The sequence below is a fragment of the Apus apus genome, chromosome Z, assembly GCF_020740795.1.
Source record: "Apus apus isolate bApuApu2 chromosome Z, bApuApu2.pri.cur, whole genome shotgun sequence".
Taxonomy (NCBI): domain Eukaryota; kingdom Metazoa; phylum Chordata; class Aves; order Apodiformes; family Apodidae; genus Apus; species Apus apus.
In genome coordinates, this window is record NC_067312.1 from 13,002,557 (window position 1) to 13,023,335 (window position 20,779).

General features: G+C 43.2%; 1 protein-coding gene across 2 annotated transcripts; it reads right to left on the bottom strand.

The window, feature by feature from the left end:
* Positions 1-948: 948 nt before the first annotated feature.
* On the bottom strand, positions 949-10,801 carry CAPSL (calcyphosine like). 2 transcript variants are annotated; one of them, XM_051643490.1, is made up of 5 exons: positions 10,740-10,801; positions 4,432-4,568; positions 3,432-3,609; positions 2,387-2,596; positions 949-1,078 (listed from the first exon to the last, which is right to left on the bottom strand). In XM_051643490.1, exons 1-5 carry the CDS (start codon positions 10,755-10,757, stop codon positions 977-979), a joined length of 645 nt encoding a protein of 214 aa, XP_051499450.1. In that variant the 5' UTR covers positions 10,758-10,801; the 3' UTR covers positions 949-976. The 2 variants fall into 2 exon arrangements, with proteins under 2 accessions (XP_051499450.1, XP_051499451.1); XM_051643491.1 differs by lacking the exon at positions 10,740-10,801 and adding an exon at positions 9,486-9,707.
* Between the last annotated feature and the right edge of the window lie 9,978 nt (positions 10,802-20,779).

The following is a 20,779-nucleotide window of genomic DNA, read 5'->3' on the forward strand; positions in this document are numbered from 1 at the left end:
TTTCCCCACTCTCTAGTGAAAGGACAGAAGATTTCAGAACTGAGAAGGCCTTATTGGTGTGACCAGGATGGCAGGTTCCCATGATTTTTTCAGCATCAGAAACAGATTATGACAAAATGAGCAGGATAGAAGTTCTTCAGTTCCCAGAAAGTTCCCTGAAGCCATGGCTTGGCCATAAACCAATATAAATACAAAAAGTAGTAAGCAACTTTAGATGTAGGTGTGTACAGTCAACAGCTACAAGATCAGTAAATGTTCCAGTGAGAAGAAAATCCTGAAACATACATATCCCCTTCAAAGACAAATAAAAGAAAAATATTACCAAGATAATCTCGAAGCACAAAAAGCAAAAAATCACAGAGGGGGCAGGAGGGAAGCAAGAGCATTTTGCATTAGTTCTCGTCCATGTCTTGTCTTTCTGATTTGTTTCTTCTGTCAGCCTCCTGGCACTGGGAGCTCACACATTCCCAAGAGCAAGCTGAAGAGCTGCTCCATCCCACAGTTGAGAAGAAGCCAAGAGATGCTGCAGTAGTAGAGATGAGAGGGCTGCATGATCCTACTGGGACAGTCTTGCTCATGTATGTAACAGTCTGCTCCAGACCACCACCTATCCAGAATATTTTGGTTTCCTCCCTCCTCTTGCGTCCTCTGTTGAACTGAGCTGTATCTAACGCTGGAGGAGGGGATACATTCAGAAGCCACTGGGACCTACTGCAGATATCTGAGAAGAAAAGACATGACAGGGATGCAAGGAGAAAAAAGGACAGATCTGCCGAGTGGCTGGATGCCAGATAATGCTCTCTGGTTATGCTCTGATCCTGAGCCTACCAAAGCATCTGGGTATTACTTATGTAGGTTGACTGTAATTGGCACAGTTAGTGGAAGCTGTGACTATGGAAAATTAGTGTGTTGTTTTGCATACACTAAATCATGGGAACCTACAAAAGGTGGAAGTCTTGCTCCTTTAATCACATGATCAGAGTTTCCAAGCATTCTTCATCATGATGATGAAGTAGACATCTGTGTCAATTGAAGCACTGACTCCGGCATAATAATTCATGAATTCTTCTGTTGTGACCTGAGACAGAAAGATTTAAAACAGGAAAATGAACCTTTATTTCTTTAATACTATAGTAACTCAAACCATATGTTGAGAAGAGCTCTGAATGAAGAAATCAGCACCTGCTATATCACGTTATTTCTAGTGAGATAAGGAATCCAACAGGAGGAATGAAGACACTGCAAATTTGTGTAAGTTCACTTCTTTGCTAGAAATAAGAGCTCATCCTCCAGGAACACTTGGAAGGAAATGAAACATATAGAGTTAAACTAACCTTACCAGGAGCTGAAGATAAAATCAGTGTTGCACAAGAAGACAAATGTTTTAAGGCATTTTTTTTCCAGGGATGTTATATTCTAGTCCTTTGCATTTTTATTAATAAAAGTGGATGGGGTTTCTAGTGCAATACAGAGTCTGGTAGAAGCTTTATATCCATTCACTAGAGAGAAAATGTCATTGCTCTAAACAAATCTCATTTAAAGAAGCCAGCATTCTTTCAAATACCTAAGAGTTTTGACTATCTTTTGTGGGTATTTTGAGGTTGCATTGGTTTTTAAATGACCTTTAAAAAAACAAACAAACAAAAAAAAAACCCACAAAAAACCCCAAACAACAAAAAAAACAGTTTAGCAGATATAAGCAGTACATGACTCCTCTAACTACTTAATTATTTGACAGTATAGGTCATTCTTTGAATAAATATCACATAGAAAAATATTTGCTCCTACTGCATTTTCCATTTGAGAGCTAAGTGAAATGTGACAACGGGGGGCAGAAAACACTGTAACCTGTCCTTCCACCACAACAGGCTCCACCTTCTCCAGAGGCACCCAGCAATATCATAGTGAAGAGGACCTTTCTAGCAGACACTCAGCCTTGATACATTTCTGCTAAAAAACTTTTAAGGTCTTCAGTTCATTCCAGCATCATCAGTGACCTCTGATTCAGGCACAGGAAAGTCCCAGACAGTTTTCAGAAGAAACTACAATCAGTTGGCTAATGTTGGGATGACTGAACAAGAAGTGGGTGCTCAGAGTAATTTTTCTATAAGCTCAAACACTGCAGTGTTTGTGAGGTGCAAGGCACTGAACTTGTCAAGGATCCTTCTAAGGACTTGCTTTATTTGTTCATGTCTGACCTCAGCACAAAAAGCAGGAACATTCTGCTTGAGGAAACTGCACCAACAATCCTGTATGGAGGTTATGCATCCATTTTACTGGAGTCATCCCCATGAATGTGATGAAAATACATGTTTGGTACTGCAACACATTTAATAATTTAAGTCACATGGTGATTTCATGGCTTGACATTAAGTGTTTCACTTACCTTCCCATCTTTGTCATAGGGTGAATCAAAATTATCCAGAAAGGCCCTAAAAACTTGATCTTCTGTCCAGTCTCCATTTTGGTATTTGGGATGGTGCTTTGCATTATACACCCCTCTTAAGTCTTCAATTGTTATGACACCATCTCCAGACTTATCTAACTTCTTAAAGGCCTGCATGATGATTTCTTTCCTTGCGTTCGACATGGGAGGCTGTAAAGAAAAATTAATAGGATCAGTTTATTTCTGCCAACTGCTTGACTAGCCCAAATTCAAGTAACAGCTGCTGTTAAAAGCGAACCTGTTTCAAGGAACCTGGGACAACAAACTGTTGACAAACTGTTGACAGTCTGTTGAGCATTCTCCATGAGCTGGAAGGGCAATGTATTATTCAGTGTCTATCAGTATGATGATAAGTTGGTAATAGAACAGAAACCTACCCAGAACACTTCCTGTTCTACTAATTTTAAATATTTCTGGAAAGAAATTACTAATTACACTAATTGCTAGTATTTTTCTTCCTAATTTTTTTAGACCTCAGCAGAGCAATGAGGCTCCAACCAAAATCCTTCACATTGTGGTTGATTAGAGGAAGCCACCTCATGATTAGTTCATGTTATAAGGAGATAAATCAGGAAAGTGACAAATAAGTGAGATTAATGGGCTGATGTGCATGGGTACCCAGACTGCAATACAGCAGTTTAGGTACCTAAATCAATGGAGCAATTCATTTTTAAAAATCCCCAAAACACAACCATTTATTTGTAACTATACTACTTGTGAGGAGACTTATGCCTTGCCAATAAATTGCAGAGGTATGTTGGCTTCTGAGCTCTCTCATCCACAGAGGTGTTGTTTAGGGTGATTTTCCCCTGCAGCATATTTAGATGGAAATAGAATATATTAACTTCTAAAGAACTACTGACTTTTAAAATAGAGATGTAGATTTTGCAGATTACCAAAGTGGAAAACATGTGCAGTGTTTTCTGTTCAGCTAATGATGATTTTCTCCATTTAATTCAGTAATAACATAAATTTTCAGACTTACTCTCAGCGTAACAAGAAATTCATCAAAATCAATTGTTCCACTGCCATCTTTATCAAATATCTGGAAAATCTCCTGTGCTTCTTCCTTGTCTATCATCATAGCATAATCATTTAATCCTTTAACAAACTCTTTGAAATCAAGGGTCCTGCTGTTGTTGTCATCCATAATCCGAAACATTCTGTGGAAAACATGCAATATTAGGATAATTTTGTTATTAGGAAAACTTTGAGAATGGTGCAGTCATTTAGCACAGTGCTGGAGCACAGGGACTCTATTGAGATAAAAAACAAAAGAGGAAAAAACACCCAAACAACCCTTAAGAACCCCCCCACCACACTTACTGACAGCAGAGAGGACTTGCATAGGTTGGGTGCCTGAATATTATACAGCTGAAGTTAAAGGAGATGAAGGCTGGCTTAACTCAAGGAATCTTCCAATTCATTATACATTTGGGCTATCTAAGAGTTGGGCAAGGTGGTGAAGTTCCAGATGTTCACCTAGGATCCCTCTGTGGTTTGTGGGGTCCAGGAGGGGTTTTCAGGCTGCAGTGCAGCTCTGCTTTCCTTGGGGTGGGCTGACCCACACTCTCAGGGTCACTGCAGAAGAAAGTTAGATGGCTCCCATAAACGAGACAGCTAATAGATAATTACAGGAGAATAACACCCCAAAGGAAAGGAAGCACAAAATCCCCAATACTGATATATAAGTTAATTAGAGAAAATACCAAAGCAAGAGGTATGTTTTATGTTCTCCCTCTCTGCCAGCAGCTATTCTGGGCCTCAGGGAAGCACCTTCCTCTGAGCAATTCATGGTCTTTGGTCCTGCAACAGGCAAGCAGGTCAGTCCTGTCTCCCAAAACACAGGAGCCCCAAGCACAGGCTCTGTGAGTTGTGGCGTTTGCACTGGAACCAGGAGCCAGGTTTTGGCCCCTGCTTAGCCTGCGTGTTTCTTGTAGCTAAAACTATTAGGCTGAATAATGGAATTGACTTCTTAGACTCACCTGCCAAGTCCTTTGATGCCTGCAGATCCTCTTGCTAAACACTTCAGCCGAAGTCTTTCTAGAGGGTCGGTGGTTTTGGACAAATTTTTTTTTGCTTGGATTGCCATCTCTCGGTCATGCCTTGCTGTGCCTGGCATCTGGAAGACAAAAGCACTCATATGGTGCAGATTTACATACACAAGGCAGAGTGCTGAATCCTGCCTTAGTGTCTGGAGCATCCCAAATTCCTCACTCGTAACGTGCTGGCAACTCTCTCATGAGGATTTATTTTGACTTTCTATCTCCTTTTCCTTGTATCCTTCTACCAGAAGAGGAAATGACAAGTTTGGGCCACCAACCCTGAAAGGAGACCTGAGCCAACCATCCTGTGTTTAACCCAGGTGCAACTAGGAAAGTGTGGCTAAGAATTTGCTGCCTACAGTGTACGAACACAGTGAAGACTGGCGGAGCACCCCGCCCAGGAGAGCAGTGCTGCCCCTGCACCCCCAGAAGCCCTGCCAAGCCTCCTCAGCCTGGCCAGGCTTGCAGTCATCATTCCCTCACAGGTTGTCCTTAGTCAGGACCTTTTCCTTATGTTTTTTCTACTGTAATCTTAACTATCCAGAATAGGGAGATGTCATTGCACATCTAAGCAATAGCGACCACCCAGAGACCTGACCTCACATGTGGACGACAACTTATTTCAACTCAACTGGAGAACAACTGCAATTATTATTTAGGACCCCAGGACTTCAGGTCTCCACCAAGAGGCACATAAACCTCCCAGCTTCCCTCAGAGGAAGACAGTGGGATAAAAAGTGGAAAAACAGGGGAATGGACCTGCAGAACTGCAATACCTCCTGCAAAAGCAGCACGCTTAGGCTGGCAGAGTCACTCCGCACACAGGGATTATTTGTGCCTAGTGCTAAGAACACCAGGGATGCCCGTGTCCATGCAGACATTTTAGAGACATGTCAAATCATAGCCCATGGGGACACACTCAGGGTCAGGACTGCAGCATCTGCAGATCACAAAGGCCCCAAAAATAACTTTGAGCCCTTAAAGCATCACAGGACCAGGCCACAGTGTATGAGAGCCATGTAAGGGCTGGCTGAGTCACAGCACAGCCCGGACTGTGAAGGCACTCAGAGGATGCTCAGGCATGGGGAGATGAGGAAGATGGGCAGCTCTGTGAAGAGGCATCATCAGTGCACATTACACTTTCAGTCTCATTATCATTGTATGTGCAGCAGTGTGAATTTAAACAATTGGAGAAGACTTTAAAGAAACCTGAAATTAATAAACTATTTTATCTTAATTGCTCTGCTCCAGTCTACAGAGCACTGGCTGCAGCAGCTGGTATGTTGCTGCACCTTCAGAGAACACCATCTGGGCTTGGAAAAAATGAAAAATAAAATATTTTTGTTCCCCCAAAATGGTTTCAGTAGTAGCATATTGCAGAAATACACCATGGTAGAAAAGACACCATTTCAGCTTTTGCTTCAAACAGAACGAGTGAAGTTCTTCTGGGAACTCATTAGCAAGTGACCAGAAAAACCCTACAGCTCTGTGAGATCAGCAGTCAAAAATGTTCTCTCCAAACAATGATCTGCCCTTAAGAGGCAAAAGTGTAGAATTCAGTGATGTTCTATAAACAGAGTGCAAACTATGCTTACATTATATAATTTTGCACTATAACTTTCATAGATAGAAAAAAATATCTATGTACCTACATGGAGAGTGCATAATGCATCCATAGCATGTGCAGTCTCTATACTATGTTCTGTATTTCCAAAGATCACAGAGTCACATAATCATCATGGTTGGAAAGGACCTCTGAGATCATTGTGTTCAACCATCAAAAAAAAACCAACACCGAAAATACCCACAACCAACAACAAAGCAACAGCAAACAAACAACCCCCCCACACACACACAATAGAATCCCAAACAAATACAAACACCACACACATTTCACCAAACAACACCCACAAAAAACCCCAAAAAACAAACCTACAATCTCAGCCACTAGAGCATGCCATGAAGTTCCTCATCTACACATTTCTTGAATACATCCAAGGATGGTGACTCCACTACCCCCCTAGACAGCCTGTTCCAGTGCTTGACCACTCTTTCAGTAAAGAAATTCTTCCTGATGTCCAATCTAAACCTCCTTGACACAACTTCAGGCCATTTCCTCTGGTCTTGTCATTAGTCCCTTGGGAGAAGAGGCCAACACCTACCTCCCTACAACCTCCTTTCAGGTAGTTGCAGAGGTCAATGAGGTCCCCTCTCAGCCTCCTCTTCTCCAAACTAAACATCCCCAGTTTCCTCAGCTGCTGCTTGTATGACTTGTTCTCTAGACCCTTCACCAGCTTGACAGCTTTCCTCTGGACACACTCAGTGTTCTTCCTGTAGTGAAGGGCCCAGAACTGAACACAGTACTTGAGGTGCAGCCCCATCAGTGCTGAGTACAGGGGCAAAATCACCTCCCTACTTGTGTTGGCTATGCCTGATGCAGGCCAGGATGCTGTTGGCCCTCTTGGCCACCTGGGCACATGCTGGCTCAGGATAAGCTGGCTGTTCACCAGCACACCCCAGTTCCTTTTCTGCTGGGCATCTTTGCAGCCACTCATCCCCATGCCTGTAGTATTGACTGAGGCAGTTGTGACTGAAATGCAGGACCCAACACTTGGCCTTATTGAACCTCATACAATCGGTACTGGCCCATCAACCCAGCCTGTCCAGGTCCCTCTGCAGAGCCTTCCTACCCTCAAGCAAATCAACACTCCCACCCAATCTGCAAATTCACTGAGGATGAACTCAATCCCCTCTTCCAGATCACTGATAAAGATGTTGAACAAGACTGCCCCCAAAACTGAGCCCTAACCCAAGAGCAGTGATGACATAATTTGTCTGGACTGCATGCTGCAAAACTCTACACAAACACATACCCTGCAAATAAGACAGGAGCTCTTTGCCTGGAGTTCAGTGGAGGCATTTCCAGTATACTGCAATGCCCAGCAAATCACCATGGCAGCAAGATTCATGAAGTGAGGCTAGAGAGTGATCATCTGATAGAATATCTATCATGATCTCCTACACCTCAGTAAAAGCCACTGAAACTGGCCAATGCTCAGTTACATCTGTGGTAAGAACACAGTTTGCTTTTACCTGTAGAACCATTTCCAGCTGAGAACCCACCATCTCTAGGCTAAGTGGTTCGGTACTTAATAATTTTCTTCTTAAAATATGTTTTTTATTCCTAGTGTAAATTTTCTCCCATCTTTTGGTGCTGTTTTTCTTGCTTTTACCAGATGAAAGAGTAGTTAGTATTTGTCCAGCTGCAAATACAGGCCCCCTTTAAACCCTCTTTTGCTAAGTAATCAGACAGCACTTAGGACTATCGCTACAAAATGAGTTTCCAGATGTTAGATAATTCTGGTCTTCTTCCTGAACTCTTCCAATTTTTTCAGTATTCCTTCTCAGCTGGAACAGAGCTCTCATTAATAATCTCATTAATGTCACAGGCAGAGATAATGTCATTTTTTCTTCCATGCACCGCAGCTAAAAATCAATATCAATATCAATAATCAATAATAAAATATCAATAAATATTTCTGCTGCTCTTTGCAAATCTATGTTTTCTAAATTGTTCAACAATAAAATTACCAATACCACAGTGTTACAGAAAGCTGGGAAATTAAAGTCTGCTTGAAAAAAGATTGCACTTAAATGAACATTACACTAAAGCCTCTTAAACATAACCCGCTTCCTGCGTTACACAGCAATACTCATTTGAGAATCCCTTCTATATACTAAAAAAATACAGAAAAACAATTAAATACAAGCCTTAGTACACATAAGCCTAGTCTGTAGTCATGTCTACCACTTTGTTGGCTGCTGTTTAAGCAAGAGAGAAACCCTTCCCAGAATGTTAAAAGACTATACTGTACTGCAAGAAAATACTTGTGAGAAAATAGATTCTGAATCAGAGAAATGATGGAGGAATCATGGTGATTCAGCTGCTGTTTTTTACTCTCTCCTCTCATTTTGCTTTTTCCCCTTTTTGGGTAATGTGAAGTAGTTAGAGATACAGTCAGGATTTGCTAAATATAGCCGTTCTCTGTCCACCTGACAAAGTTGTTACATATTAATAACAATTATTAAAGTAAGAAAAGGTCATAAGTATAATTTTGCATGTTTTTCATTCTCAGATCTCTCCCAAAATCATCAGATGTCTCCCATTGTGAAATGAAAAAGGGCTGGTTAATTTAACCCTGAACACTGAAGAGCTGTTTTGCGTAAGAGCTTGATCTATGAGCAATTCCAATACCTCACATCCTCATCATTATTTGTTTCTATGGGCAGTGTTTTGTTGTGCAGGCTGAACAGAAATGACTGCATTTCTTCTTAACAAATACAAAACCTGAAATTCTGGGTTGAGTTTTCCAGAAAAGCCTTAGGCTGTTCAGCAACCAGATCCCTTTACATCCCTTTAAACCCGAGGCTTTAATCTAAGCTATGTTCCTGCTCAGCCCCATTTGTTTATGCATTGTCCTTCAGCTAAGCCCAAGAGACTCCTGTGAAAATCCTAAAAAAACACCCCAATGTGGTTGATAGAAATCCACACCAGGCTCTGCATCACCACAGAATCCTGAAAGTCCCTGTCCTGGTCAAACTCACAAGTCATCCACTACTCTTGAGTAGAAGATCTCAGAATCTGGGAACTTAGTGTCTTAAACCAGTTGCATGCCTTTGGGGTTTTTTTCCCAGTAATTTCATTACATTATTAAAAGCATGAAAACTGCATCAGTGTTAAGCAGCCAACTAAACACTACCTTAAAAATCTGGCTTCCCAACCCCACTGACTCCTCCATGGCAGTCTGCAGCCTCCTCTCTGTGCCTTCACCTTCTTAGCATCATCCAGTTTTAAAAAATATACTTATTTATTAAATTTAAGCAAAATATATCTATTACATGTATATTTTAAAAACTACTCTTGGCTGAGCTGCAAGGCCAACTGATTGGATATGCTCACTGTGAGGTAGCAAACAAGAGAGAAAATCCTTTACCTGCAATGCTATCCTGCACTTGGGGTTTCCACCCAGGGCTTGGGAAGTGCTGGGGGGCTGGGACAGTGTAGTGCCCCACCTGATTCCACCCTTCTGGGCTCTCTCCCGAGGCTCAGGTGGCAAGCGGAAGGGTTACAGGGCCTGTGATTGCTGCAGAGCTTCCTTGTCCATCTCGTTTTACTTGTTTACACACCCAGCTGCCTTGGCCCCCCCTCTTTTGGGAGGCCTGGAGTTTACCAGCCAGTCTCCAAGGTGACACTGGCAGCTGCGGCTGGCCCAACCTGCAATTACGCTGCTTCCCTGGGCGATTGCCTCTGGGTAGCAAGAGTCCTTTGATTTATCCTCTTGTTAAATCAATGCCTCCTTTCCCCTCTCCACCCACACGGGCTGCGTGGGAGGGAGTAGAAGGTACCTTCTGCTGCCCCTGACCGAGATACCCAGGGATGTCTGCAGGAGGGTGCGGCAGCGCCGTGCCAGCCTTGGCCTCGGCTGTGTTTTGGCAGCATATTTCTCTGTTCCGCAGTAGATGGGGTTGAAAAAGAATTGCTGGCTCAAACCCTTACTCAGAACACAATGGGAGTAAAAAGCCTGTTGATTGTATTTCACAAGAAACAAGTCGCTGGCATGCTTTTTTTCCTGCTGATTAATTGCCATTTTGAAGACCTGCTGGTGGTGAGAACCTCTGGGGAGATGCTGAAATTGCATTCATTTGAAGCAAGAAGAAAACTGAAAAGGTTAAACACCCATATGATGAGTAAAAATTGCTCTCTGTCTAGACACAGCTGTTAACAACTCTGTCTGCAGGTCACCACCATTATTGGTGACATAGTGTGACACTTGGAGAAGGAATCAGTGTATTGATAGAACTCTAGGGATGATAATATAGCCTGTGTTATGCTCCCCACCTCTCTCCAGCAGGAGCAGGTGGCGCACACAGGGTCAGGGCTGATGACAACAGCAGCTCATGCAAATCGGCACAAGAACAGGCGGGAAACGGAGAAAGAGCTCAGTTCTGCCCACAGATGAAACACCAAGCAGGAATGCCAACTGCATCGTTTCCTGACAAGAGCAGAAAATTATTTCAGGCAATTACTAGAGCATACTAACATTTGTATCCTGACAGGCTGCTTATCTGGTACTTCCTGGTACTAAGCCGTAGCTTGTGCAAGCTTTGTATCTGGCAGCTGATTGAACGCTAATGTACAAGCAGGAAACTATGCTTATTTAATCATTCAGCAATTAAAAAATATTGACCTTTTGGAAGTGTAACATCCCCGTGCCTGCTGTCTTTGTTTTGTGAATCGATCTCCAGAGGCCACCGAGGAATGTAGGAGAGACCAGGGGCTCTGCATCGGAGCAGGGCTGCAGGTGAGGGAGGAGCAGCCCTTGCGGCCCGCACAGGATGCAGAGGCCAGGCTGAGGCACTGGCACTGGAGCAAGAATTCTTGCTGAACAACAGCTTGGTCCTTGAAATCCCTCTTCCCACCCAAGTGCACCCATTCTTCAGGTGCAGAATTTGCATTGGCTTTCAAAGGGGTAGATGTAGATGGGAATGGCAAGGACAGGCTCCCACACATGCAGGGGTTCAGTCCACCTTTAGCAACCTTCTCTGAAAAATGGACTGTGTCATCTGAGCTTGTTAATGAGTTATGAATCTGAACAATTATTAATGTGCTTTCAGGCATCTCAGATTGCATCAGTCTGTGATTAAGTCTGTTTGATGGTACCTGCTCTGTTACAGTGCACAAAACTGCAAGCAGAATAACTCAGTGAATTCAGAATTCTTCAGAAGGGAGATAGAAATTTCATGAGAACTCCAGAATTTTCCCTCCTCTGAATACAAACCTGTTGTTTTTTAGTTTTGTTCCATCTGAACAGCTTGAGTAGTCTGTCCAGTTTGTGGTTCAGCACTGGAATAAATCTACTAAGAAAAAAATATTCATGAGATTTATCACTATGTGTACATTCACGACAGAGGCTGAGATTTGCCAATTTCAGTTCCCAAAAATTCAGATTTCTTGTTGAATTTAGGCAAGTGGGAAGGTATAAGAGATCAAAGTGCCTCAAAGAAAACAGAGACGGCACTGGGTCATTTGGCACACTTGCCATGCACTGCCATTTCTTCCTAGTGTGCTACATGAGACCATGACTGTAAAAAAAGTTCTCTCTGCACTGAGAAGTGCAGGTATGAACACTTCTATTTGCTCTAGGTAGGGGAAGCAGACTGGTGTTTAGTAAGTGATATAATTTAATTAGCAGGTTAAAAAAAAATAAAAAAAATGCATGATGTATCAGAACATGTCACAGAGTACATCTATCACACCACTATACACCAAAAAAGACTGATTTTACAGAATAAACCTTTGAGGTTTTTTCCTACTGTTGAAACTGAGAAAGTTTCACATACACCAAAAAAGAAACCCCCATGGTAAGTAATATTGTCAATGGAAAACTATTCCCATTTTAAACCAGGCTATAATCCAATTAAATCGAACTCTCAAATACTAATAAAATGCTTTTACAGTTTATGCAAAGTGGAAAAAAACTTCAGGTGGTCTTTAAAAAAAAATTTATTCTCTCACATTTTTCAAAAACATTGATGGGCTTCTGCCAGTCACAGTGAAACAATGCAATGGAGATCAGATATACATGTCAGAGCACATGTCTCTGCTCACCCCATTCTCTCCTCCATGGACAAAAACAGTTACGAGGACCCAGCGTTTAGTAGGCTCAACATACTTTTTGATGCTGAAAAGCTGTGGTGGACCATGGCTGGGAGGAGGAGGTACGGAAGGACATGAAAGCAGTCTGCAGCTTGCTGCAACAGGAACCAGAATATCTGTCCTCAGTGAAGAGGGCAAAGAGAAGGGAGCTAAAACCAGAGAGGATAAGATTTCTGTTAGCTGCTCCTCAAAGAGGCCTCCCTAAAGACTATCATAATGGAGTGGTAGAACAGGCTAGGGAAAGAAGAATGGTTGTGAAGCCTCTGCTCTTGGCACAGGTGTGTGCCAAGAGGGGAAATCTTGTTGATTTTTTGATGTCTCAAACTTATGAAATGTGGATTTTTATGTGTATATGGGATCATGCAGGCACAATTTGACAGGAGAGAAGAAGCTTCCCAGGAAGCAGTGCCAGGAGCTGTAGAGGAAAGGGCAGAGGCTCTTTCTTCTAGAATGTGGGCGAAGCATTGACTGCAGGACTGTCTGGAGGCTGCAGGGAGGAGAAGCTCTCTTAGTCGCCAGTGAGATGAGTGCTTAATTTGTCAGCCCGTGGACCTGCATAACTGCATCTGTTACTTCAGTCTGTGTGGCACCATTTCTAAAAGAACCACAAATACGATGTATCTGTTGCTTCTGTTCTCTGGATCTTCCTCTTCAAATTACCAGGGACTGTTTTGGTTCCTGTCTCCAGAAACTTTGGGACTGGCATGTCAGTCAGATGATTTTCACTGCCAGGGCATGCTCAGCATGGCAGGACAACTCAGCACAGCACAGGTGAATTCTCATTTGTTCTACCCATCAACACACTGGTAACACACCATTGACCTAGAAAGCTTAGTGATGTCCCACATTCCCTTCTCTTGGGGGCTTGCTCGCTTCAGAAGTTACTTTTGTCGTCTTGAAGGACTAGCTGTTGTCAGGCTCCTCAGCAGATGTTGAGCCCCGAGATGATGCCACCTTGGCTGTTGTTGCCTCAGCAAAGGTCTAACTTCTCTGGCTGCAAAGAGCAGATTCACACAAGGATGAGTCAGCAGACTAAAGATCTCAAAACAGATGAATGCCAAGTACTGATATTTACCTTCTCCAAACACTGCAGTGTCCAAAACCTTGTATCTTGTGACCATCAGAAACTTAACATTTACCTCCTTCAAAAGTACCACTGGTCAAAGAGTGCCCCCTCCCCATCCCCCCCACTTCCCTTCTGAGCTGGTGACAGAAACAGTGAGAGCCCAACCATATGCACTTAGAGATATTTTAGCCACCGAAGACACTCCACATGTCTGCATAAAGCCTCACAGGACTTACCTGAGCCTTTCTGGGAGAGGAGCTGAAAAGACAGAGCTTCCAATGCTACCAGATGCTGGTGTTTAGGCAAATGAGTCACCCTCTGGCTGACCCTTCCACAAAATTACAGCATGTAAGAATATTTGAAGTTAAAAACCAGTTTGTTTGGGTCATCCCAAAGTTCTGTGGCCCAATTTCTTAATCTCCACAGTGGCCAGCAGCCTCTGTTGGGGTATAAGGCATGCCTATAGAGTTCTTCCCCATCCACTCCCCAGCCCCTGGCTCATTTCCCAGCTGGGTCAGCTGGAAGTCATACCTATAGAGCCTCTCTCTCTCTCTCTGAGTTTCTCTAGCCCCTCTTTGAAGCCATTAACACCTCTGGCCCTTGTGAAAACCTCACAGTACGAAATACCACAAGTACTCAGTCGTCATGTCTGGAGGTCATGTCTAGTATTGCAAGCAGCCTTTCAGATTTAGTGGGCATCCTCAGTGATGATGTATGAGGACTGGAAAGCAAAAGGTGACGTAGTGTCTCTGCCAACAGGCTTGCCAATCTTGTGATGAGGGCTTTAATCTAGGTTTGTTGGGACTTGTGGCCAAAGCCTAAGAAGGACATGCATGTAATGGCCTTAACACTTCCCAGCTGAAAGCAGCACTGTTGGCAACCAACTTGAATGCCAGAATAGCACAGATGCAAGTGCACAAGAAGAACAGAAGGAGTTAAAATGCTAAGCACACTCCTCCTTTACTAGTTTCTTCCTGTTTGCCTGGTGTAGATTTCAGACTTGCAGGTTTGAAATTCCAGGCTAGGTCATCAGACATGGCTTTCTGAGGATGTGACTTTTTACCCTTGGTGAAATTAAATCTGCTTAGGACCCAGTGCACCTTCATACTAGTCTAAATTTTAGATCCCTGGGAAAGTGTCTCTCCTAAAATAAGTGCATGCATTCCCTACCTAAGCAGTGGACATGAGTAGGTGCCTCTGACACCTGATAGGCAAGCCCAAGTGTCCATTTCTTCCAAAGCTTCCAGGAGAACAAGGCTCTCACAGAGATACAGGGGATCTGCCTTCACAGCCTGGCCTCCTGTTCTGAGCCCACAGCACTCACAGGTCACATATACAAGATAAAGATGAAGACATATTCATTCTTCACTATCTTCTGGCTCCCTACAATTTGGGTTTGGAGTTGGATTTTTCCAATATCATCCTCCAGCATCCAGTCTGAGCACTCTCTTCATTACTGGAGGAAACTGACAACTGAGACAGGAGACTCCAGCTACAGATTGTGAATTTCAGCGGTTTTGAAAATGCTGACTAGCAGAAGCATTTAAACCCCACTTTCTCTGGGGCTTGGCAGAAAAGCTTTTCAGATATCAGAGACAATTAAATGACAGGGTCACATGCTGCAGCCCTTGTATCTTATTTCCAAGTGTACCGTGGACTTTCCTTTTCACATGCAATCCTTTGTTTGCTTTTCACTGTAAATCAAGGCAAAAACACATTGGAAATTTCTTGTAAAAAAGCCTCCTGTGACACTGCTTCAGGTAAATCATAATGATCATTTCTGATAAACCCAAAGTGACTCTGGCATGGATCTTACTGCACATTGCCAGGCAGCCCTTCTGGAAATGATGACATGCAAAGATGTTTCTCTTTCGTCTCTAGCTTTTGATATGCAAATTTTAACCAGAGCAAAATATCTACTCTAGTTTTAAAATTCTGGGTGTTTTTTATGTTTCTTCGCATGGAATGAAATACAGTAGTTGCACACAATCTCAATCCTACAAGCTACTTTCTCCCATACAGCAGTGATCACAAGACCTCTGCCAGCTGCTTATAGAATATTTCATCAGCCTCTACATCCTGGCTGGGGGGTCTATAACAAACTTCCATCAAGATGTCTGCCTTGTTGAGAAACAACAGAAGGGAACAACATAATCCCCATAAAAGGGATAAAATCTACAAGGTGTGTCTTATAATTTTAATTATATTATCCCTGTACTGAAGTATCTTAACTTCATTATTATGATTTCTTTTTTCTCTAACAATTAGATTTGGACCAGCAACAACAGACTCTTCATATTTCAACTAACAATAAATTCTTAGCTTTAGTTACATGTATGGTGCTCTTTTTGCCCATAAATGAGACCTTGATCATAAAGGGAAGAAAGACAAGCATGGGTGCTTCCCCAAATTCAGTTGCTAGCAAGGGGCCAAAAGGCACTCTGTAACATCATCCTGCTCTTCCTGAGGTATGTTATGCATGTTGCCAGCTGTGAACAGCATTAAAGGAAGTTTTAGTATTATATTCTGTGTGGTTAATTTCACATCCACAGAGCTGAGGTGTGTCCCAGCAGTGAGGCTGCTTTGCCTCTTCTGAGTGTTTCCCTTGGAATGGGAAGGTGCTGTTTTTCTGAGCTGGGAAGTTAGGCAGGTGAAGTCTTTCTCCCTACAGGCTGCAGGGTAGTGTTGTCTTTGTGTATGCCACTCACTTCACCCTTGATCCCTGTTTAGCATATAATAAAGAATTATTTTAAATAACAGTGAAAGCATGTAGTGCTTATTCCCAGTAGATTTGGAATCAGCTATTCAGATCTTCCAGCAAAGATCCTCCTGTCCAGCTTGTGAGCAAATATGCCCCAGCTGTGACATGCTCCTTCCTTCACACCAGCAAGCTTTGTTTTCTATCTACCCATTAGTTTCACAACTGCTGGGAGGGAAAATTCCATATTAACCACCCCCAACATGCACACAAGCTTTCCTTTCATAACCCAGGTGCTCTCATCCAACTGCAGGTTAGGTGGGAGTGCCACCAAGAGTAGGAGACCACAGCTCCCAGGCAATCATCCAACACCTCATATTGCACAGTACAGTAGAGAACTACACAGCTTGTGTACAAAGGGACCAGGGAGCACTGTCTGGTGCCACCAGTCTGCAGCAAACACTGGAGATGACATCCAACAGGGAAATACAGAGAAGTAGGCCAACACAATGCTGCAGAAATGGTAGCAGGAGTTCCAAAACTTTTCTAGTTCTACAGGCCAAGTTACAACGTGTTATGGATCCTCTTTTGTTTTGAGACCTTGTCTACTAGTGAAGTCATAATTTCACTTCCTAGGATAGTTCCTGCTGATTTTAGAAGTGTGGCACCTAACACACGCAGTTATGCCTGATGCCACAGAGCTGAAGCACCCAGTATCCACACTTCTCCCTGAAGTAAGTCACCTGGGCCATGACCATTTACACTAGGTAATGTTTCTACTCTGTCTCACTGTGTGGCTCCACGATGGACACTGATGTTGATGAGAAACCTACCACAGTACAAACCACTAGCAGGAACTGGGAAGCAGTCATTTACACAGCATCAGTGCTAGGATACTGGTGTGAGTTCCACATACACATATTTGTAAACTAGTTTTTCTACCTGAAGACTTGTCCTTTTTAAAACCAATTGGTCAAATAATCTCAAATTTATTTATGCTAATGAAAAACACAGTTCAACTATATAAACAAGTAACCAGACTACAAATACTGCCATGTTTATGATACACCACACCTGCATTTGAGACCAGATAGTGTTAACAAGAATTTTTTTAATATTCTCTACCCAGAAGTTGTATAATCTGGCATGTTTCTTATCTACAGGAAGAAGTCATTATCTTTGGATGGATGAAACCTCTCAAGTTTTTGTACAAACAATCATACAATCTGGATATCACCTAAAATGGCTGTTTTTTATTATGTCAAGCAAAGAAATAAAAATAAAAACCAAAAGAAAGAAACAAACAACAAATAACCCAAACAAAAAACCCAAAACCTGATGTGGTTTGGGCCCAACACAACAACAAAGGAACAGCCCCCTGGCTGCTCACTCAACTCTCACACACACACACACTCTGGGGTAAGGAGGACAAAGCTCCTGCGTTGAGACAAAGGACAAGGAGGGTTCTTCACTGATTAAGGTCCTGGGCAAAACAGACTCAACTTGGGGAAAAATAATAATTTAATGTCACACTAATCAAACACACACAGGACACAGACAACACACAGAGCAGGGCTTGCTTATGTTACCCCACCCCTCCCTTCTTCCCAGGCCCAAATCACTTTGTTCCTGGTTTCTCTCCCTCCTTCCCCCCAGCAGCACAGGGGGACAGGGGATGGGGTTTAGAGTCAGTTCACAGGCTGGTGGTTCCTGCCGCTCCTTCCTCCTCAGGAAGAAGGATTCCTTTCATGATTTCCCACGGGGTCCCTCCCATGGAAGAGAGTCCTCCACGAACCTCTCCTTCATGAGTCCTTCCCACGAAGTCCGGAGCTGCTCCAGCCTGGGCTTCCCACAGAGTCACGGGCTGCTTGGGGAACAAACTCCCCTGGCGCCAGGGTCTTCCAAAGCTGCGCAATCAGAGTCCACAGGCAGCAAATCCTCTGGCCAGAAAATCCAAGTCCACTGGCCAAGTTCACCCCTCCTGGCATCCCCAGGGAATGTTCCACCACGTTCCTCAGTGAATGCAGGGGCACAGCTGCCATCTCGCCGTGGGTTGCAGGGAAACTTCTGCTTGGGCACTTTTTTCCCCTTCTTCCTCACCAAGCACCAGCACCGCTCTCCTACCCCAGCACCAGTCTCTTCCTCCAGCACAGCTCTTCTCCCTCAAGTGCCTCTCTGCTCAGGTGTTATAGCTGTTCTTTTGAATGTTAATGGCAGAGGCACGTCTATTGTTCCTCTAACGGCTCCTTGGCTGGTTTGGGAGCAGGGGGAACTTCTCAGCTTCTTACCTCCTGGGGCCCTTCTCCTGCTACCAAAAATCCCACCAAATCAAACTAGAACAAAATCAAAACCCAAAACTCCAAACAACACAAAAAACCCCCCAACAGCTCACATCTCACATAATCACAAAGTAACAACAAAAGTAACAAAACATTTATCAGAATAGAATATTGTTAAGAACAATGGGAATCTTAATTATACTGTTACTCTAAATATTACATAAGCTCTAATAACAGTGTATTTATTCCACCATCAGTTGCCTCTGCCAAGGCATTCCATGCAGTCCATGGCGTGTTACTTGACCATAAGAGGCTTTGCTGAGTGGCACTTTCAGAGTGCAAGTTCAACTCTTCATCTGACATCACCTGAAAATCTAATCTAAATCTCCCTTCTTCTAGTTTACAGCCATTCCGCCTCATCCTGTTGCTACACACCCTTGCAAAAAGCCTCTCCCCAGCTTTCCTGCAGCCCCTTCAGGTACTAGAAGGTGCTATAAGGTCTCCCTGGAGCCTTCTCTTCTCCAGGCTGAACAGCCTCAACTGTCTCAGCCTGTCTGCACAGCAGAGCTGCTCCAGCCCTCTGATCATCTTCATGGCCTTCTTCTGGACTCACTTGAACAGATCCACCTTGCGGGCTCCAGAACTGGACACATAAATCAGTGCCTGTTTCTTATTTAGGAACAAAGTAGCTAAATTGGGAGAAGGACACAGACACATACCCCTGGCAAGTGGTGCTTTCTGAATGGTTTGGTGTCTCTCTGTTCCCTGTCGTTTTCACAGCTGGGACCCAAATTAGAATAAACTGTGAACTCTTTGTCATCCCTTGCCCAGAGCTGTGAAAAAGCGACGGTTATTCATCCCTAATTTTTGAATAAAAGTTTAATTTTAGCCTCTGAAGAGTCCAAAGAAAAAAGAAATGGAAGCTGACTTTAAGGCCGTATGTTAAAAATGCCTCTGCTTTGAAAATATGTTGAATCCTATGTGGGTTAAAATAGGAGTAGTCCAGTCCCTACCAAGGTACCAGGCACTCTGGAGTCCAGGGCTGCACTGATTAATATAAAAACAGGTTTGCCAGCTGCACTGACACATTTGTAGAGGGCAGGTAGACTCTTGGTGATTTCTGCATACAGTTCCTTAAGCAGCTTAGATTATCTGCAAAACCCACCAGCATTCCTCAGCCTCAGACAGTGGATTCCGAAGTACTTGGCATTAAATAATGAACTAATGCTGCAAAAGTCTTTCCAGTGGAAGTTCCCTCTCCCTTCCCCATGCAGTTTTTACTATGGTATTCCTAGGCAAAGCTAATGCTGCAAGATAAAACAGACTTCAGATAAATACATTCATATAATTAAGACCTGCAGTTTCAAGTCCAGGGATTTCCCTGGTGGATTTTGTGCTTTGAACAAAATAAAATAAAAAAAAATAATTAAAAAAGTAAAATAAAATAAAAAATAAAAGTCTAGGCATGAAATTCAGGTGAGTGTACTTCTTTATGTAATAGTCATCAACACTTCAATAAGGCTGTCACCCAAACTGAGGCAAGTGGAAACAAAAGGAAGCACAAAAAGCAATGAAGATCTTAATTTAGGCAGTGTGACATTTTCTCGCAAGGTTTCAGATTTTTGATGTCACGTCCCTGGTCATCAATGTCAGAAATCTGTGGGTGGCATGGGTAAGGCATCAGTCCCCTACTTGAATATTTAACTCAGATGTCTGAGAGCGCACTGGAGGAATGCTTGAGTGGTACAAGGTTTCCTGTACAAAGTTTACGAAGCAGTTACAGTCATTGACTCTCTAGCCCTGGGACTTTCCCAGTAGACAAGTTTCCTGGAAAGAGACAATGTGTTGAGTTAGGGTTTCCTGACATCTGGCTCTTCTGAACTGTCACAACTTGGATCCAAACCAGAAAAACCCTGAATTCCTCCTGCCCATGCTAAAAAGTTCAGTCAAGTCCTTCGTTGTCAGAAGGTAAGGGAAAAGGTAGAGAATCTTCCTTATGAATTCTGCTATATTCTACCCCAAATCTTTTTACAGGGTCTGTGCAAAACCTGGAAGACTACTCTGGAGATAGGCTCTTCAGCTGATGAGGAATACGAAAGGAACATTAACACTGAGTTCAGGGATTTGGTGAGTGTGGAGCTATGATGAACAAGTTTCTCACTAAGTGTTCTGGCTGGTGTGGATAGAAATCTACGTAGATACACAGACAGATAAATAGATTTTGCCTACTGACCTAATCTGTTGTCTAGGATTTTTAAACACTGCACTTGGTTTCCTGAGAGGCAGGACCTGGCCCCACTTGAACGCCAAGTCTACTTCAGGCACTGCAAACCTTATCTTAACTGTGGTCTCTTGCAAAGCAACCCATGGCTTCCTCTCCTAGGAAGCAAAGCAGCAAGCAGTCCAGAAGAGAGGGCTGTGGTGTGGAATGGATTGAGGCAGCCTTGGAGTGGGACAGTCATACATACAGCTGACAGGGATGCTGCTGAAACAAGGTATGTGCAGCTGTGCAAGGATGCTCTGGAAGC

Excerpts from the sequence above, each read along its gene's own strand:
- CAPSL (XM_051643490.1), bottom strand. Across the intron at positions 2,597-3,431 it reads AATTTCTTGTTACGCTGAGA|CCTCCCATGTCGAACGCAAG; the intron begins GTAAGTCTGAAA and ends TTTTCTTTACAG. Across the intron at positions 1,079-2,386 it reads CCTATGACAAAGATGGGAAG|GTCACAACAGAAGAATTCAT; the intron begins GTAAGTGAAACA and ends TTTCTGTCTCAG.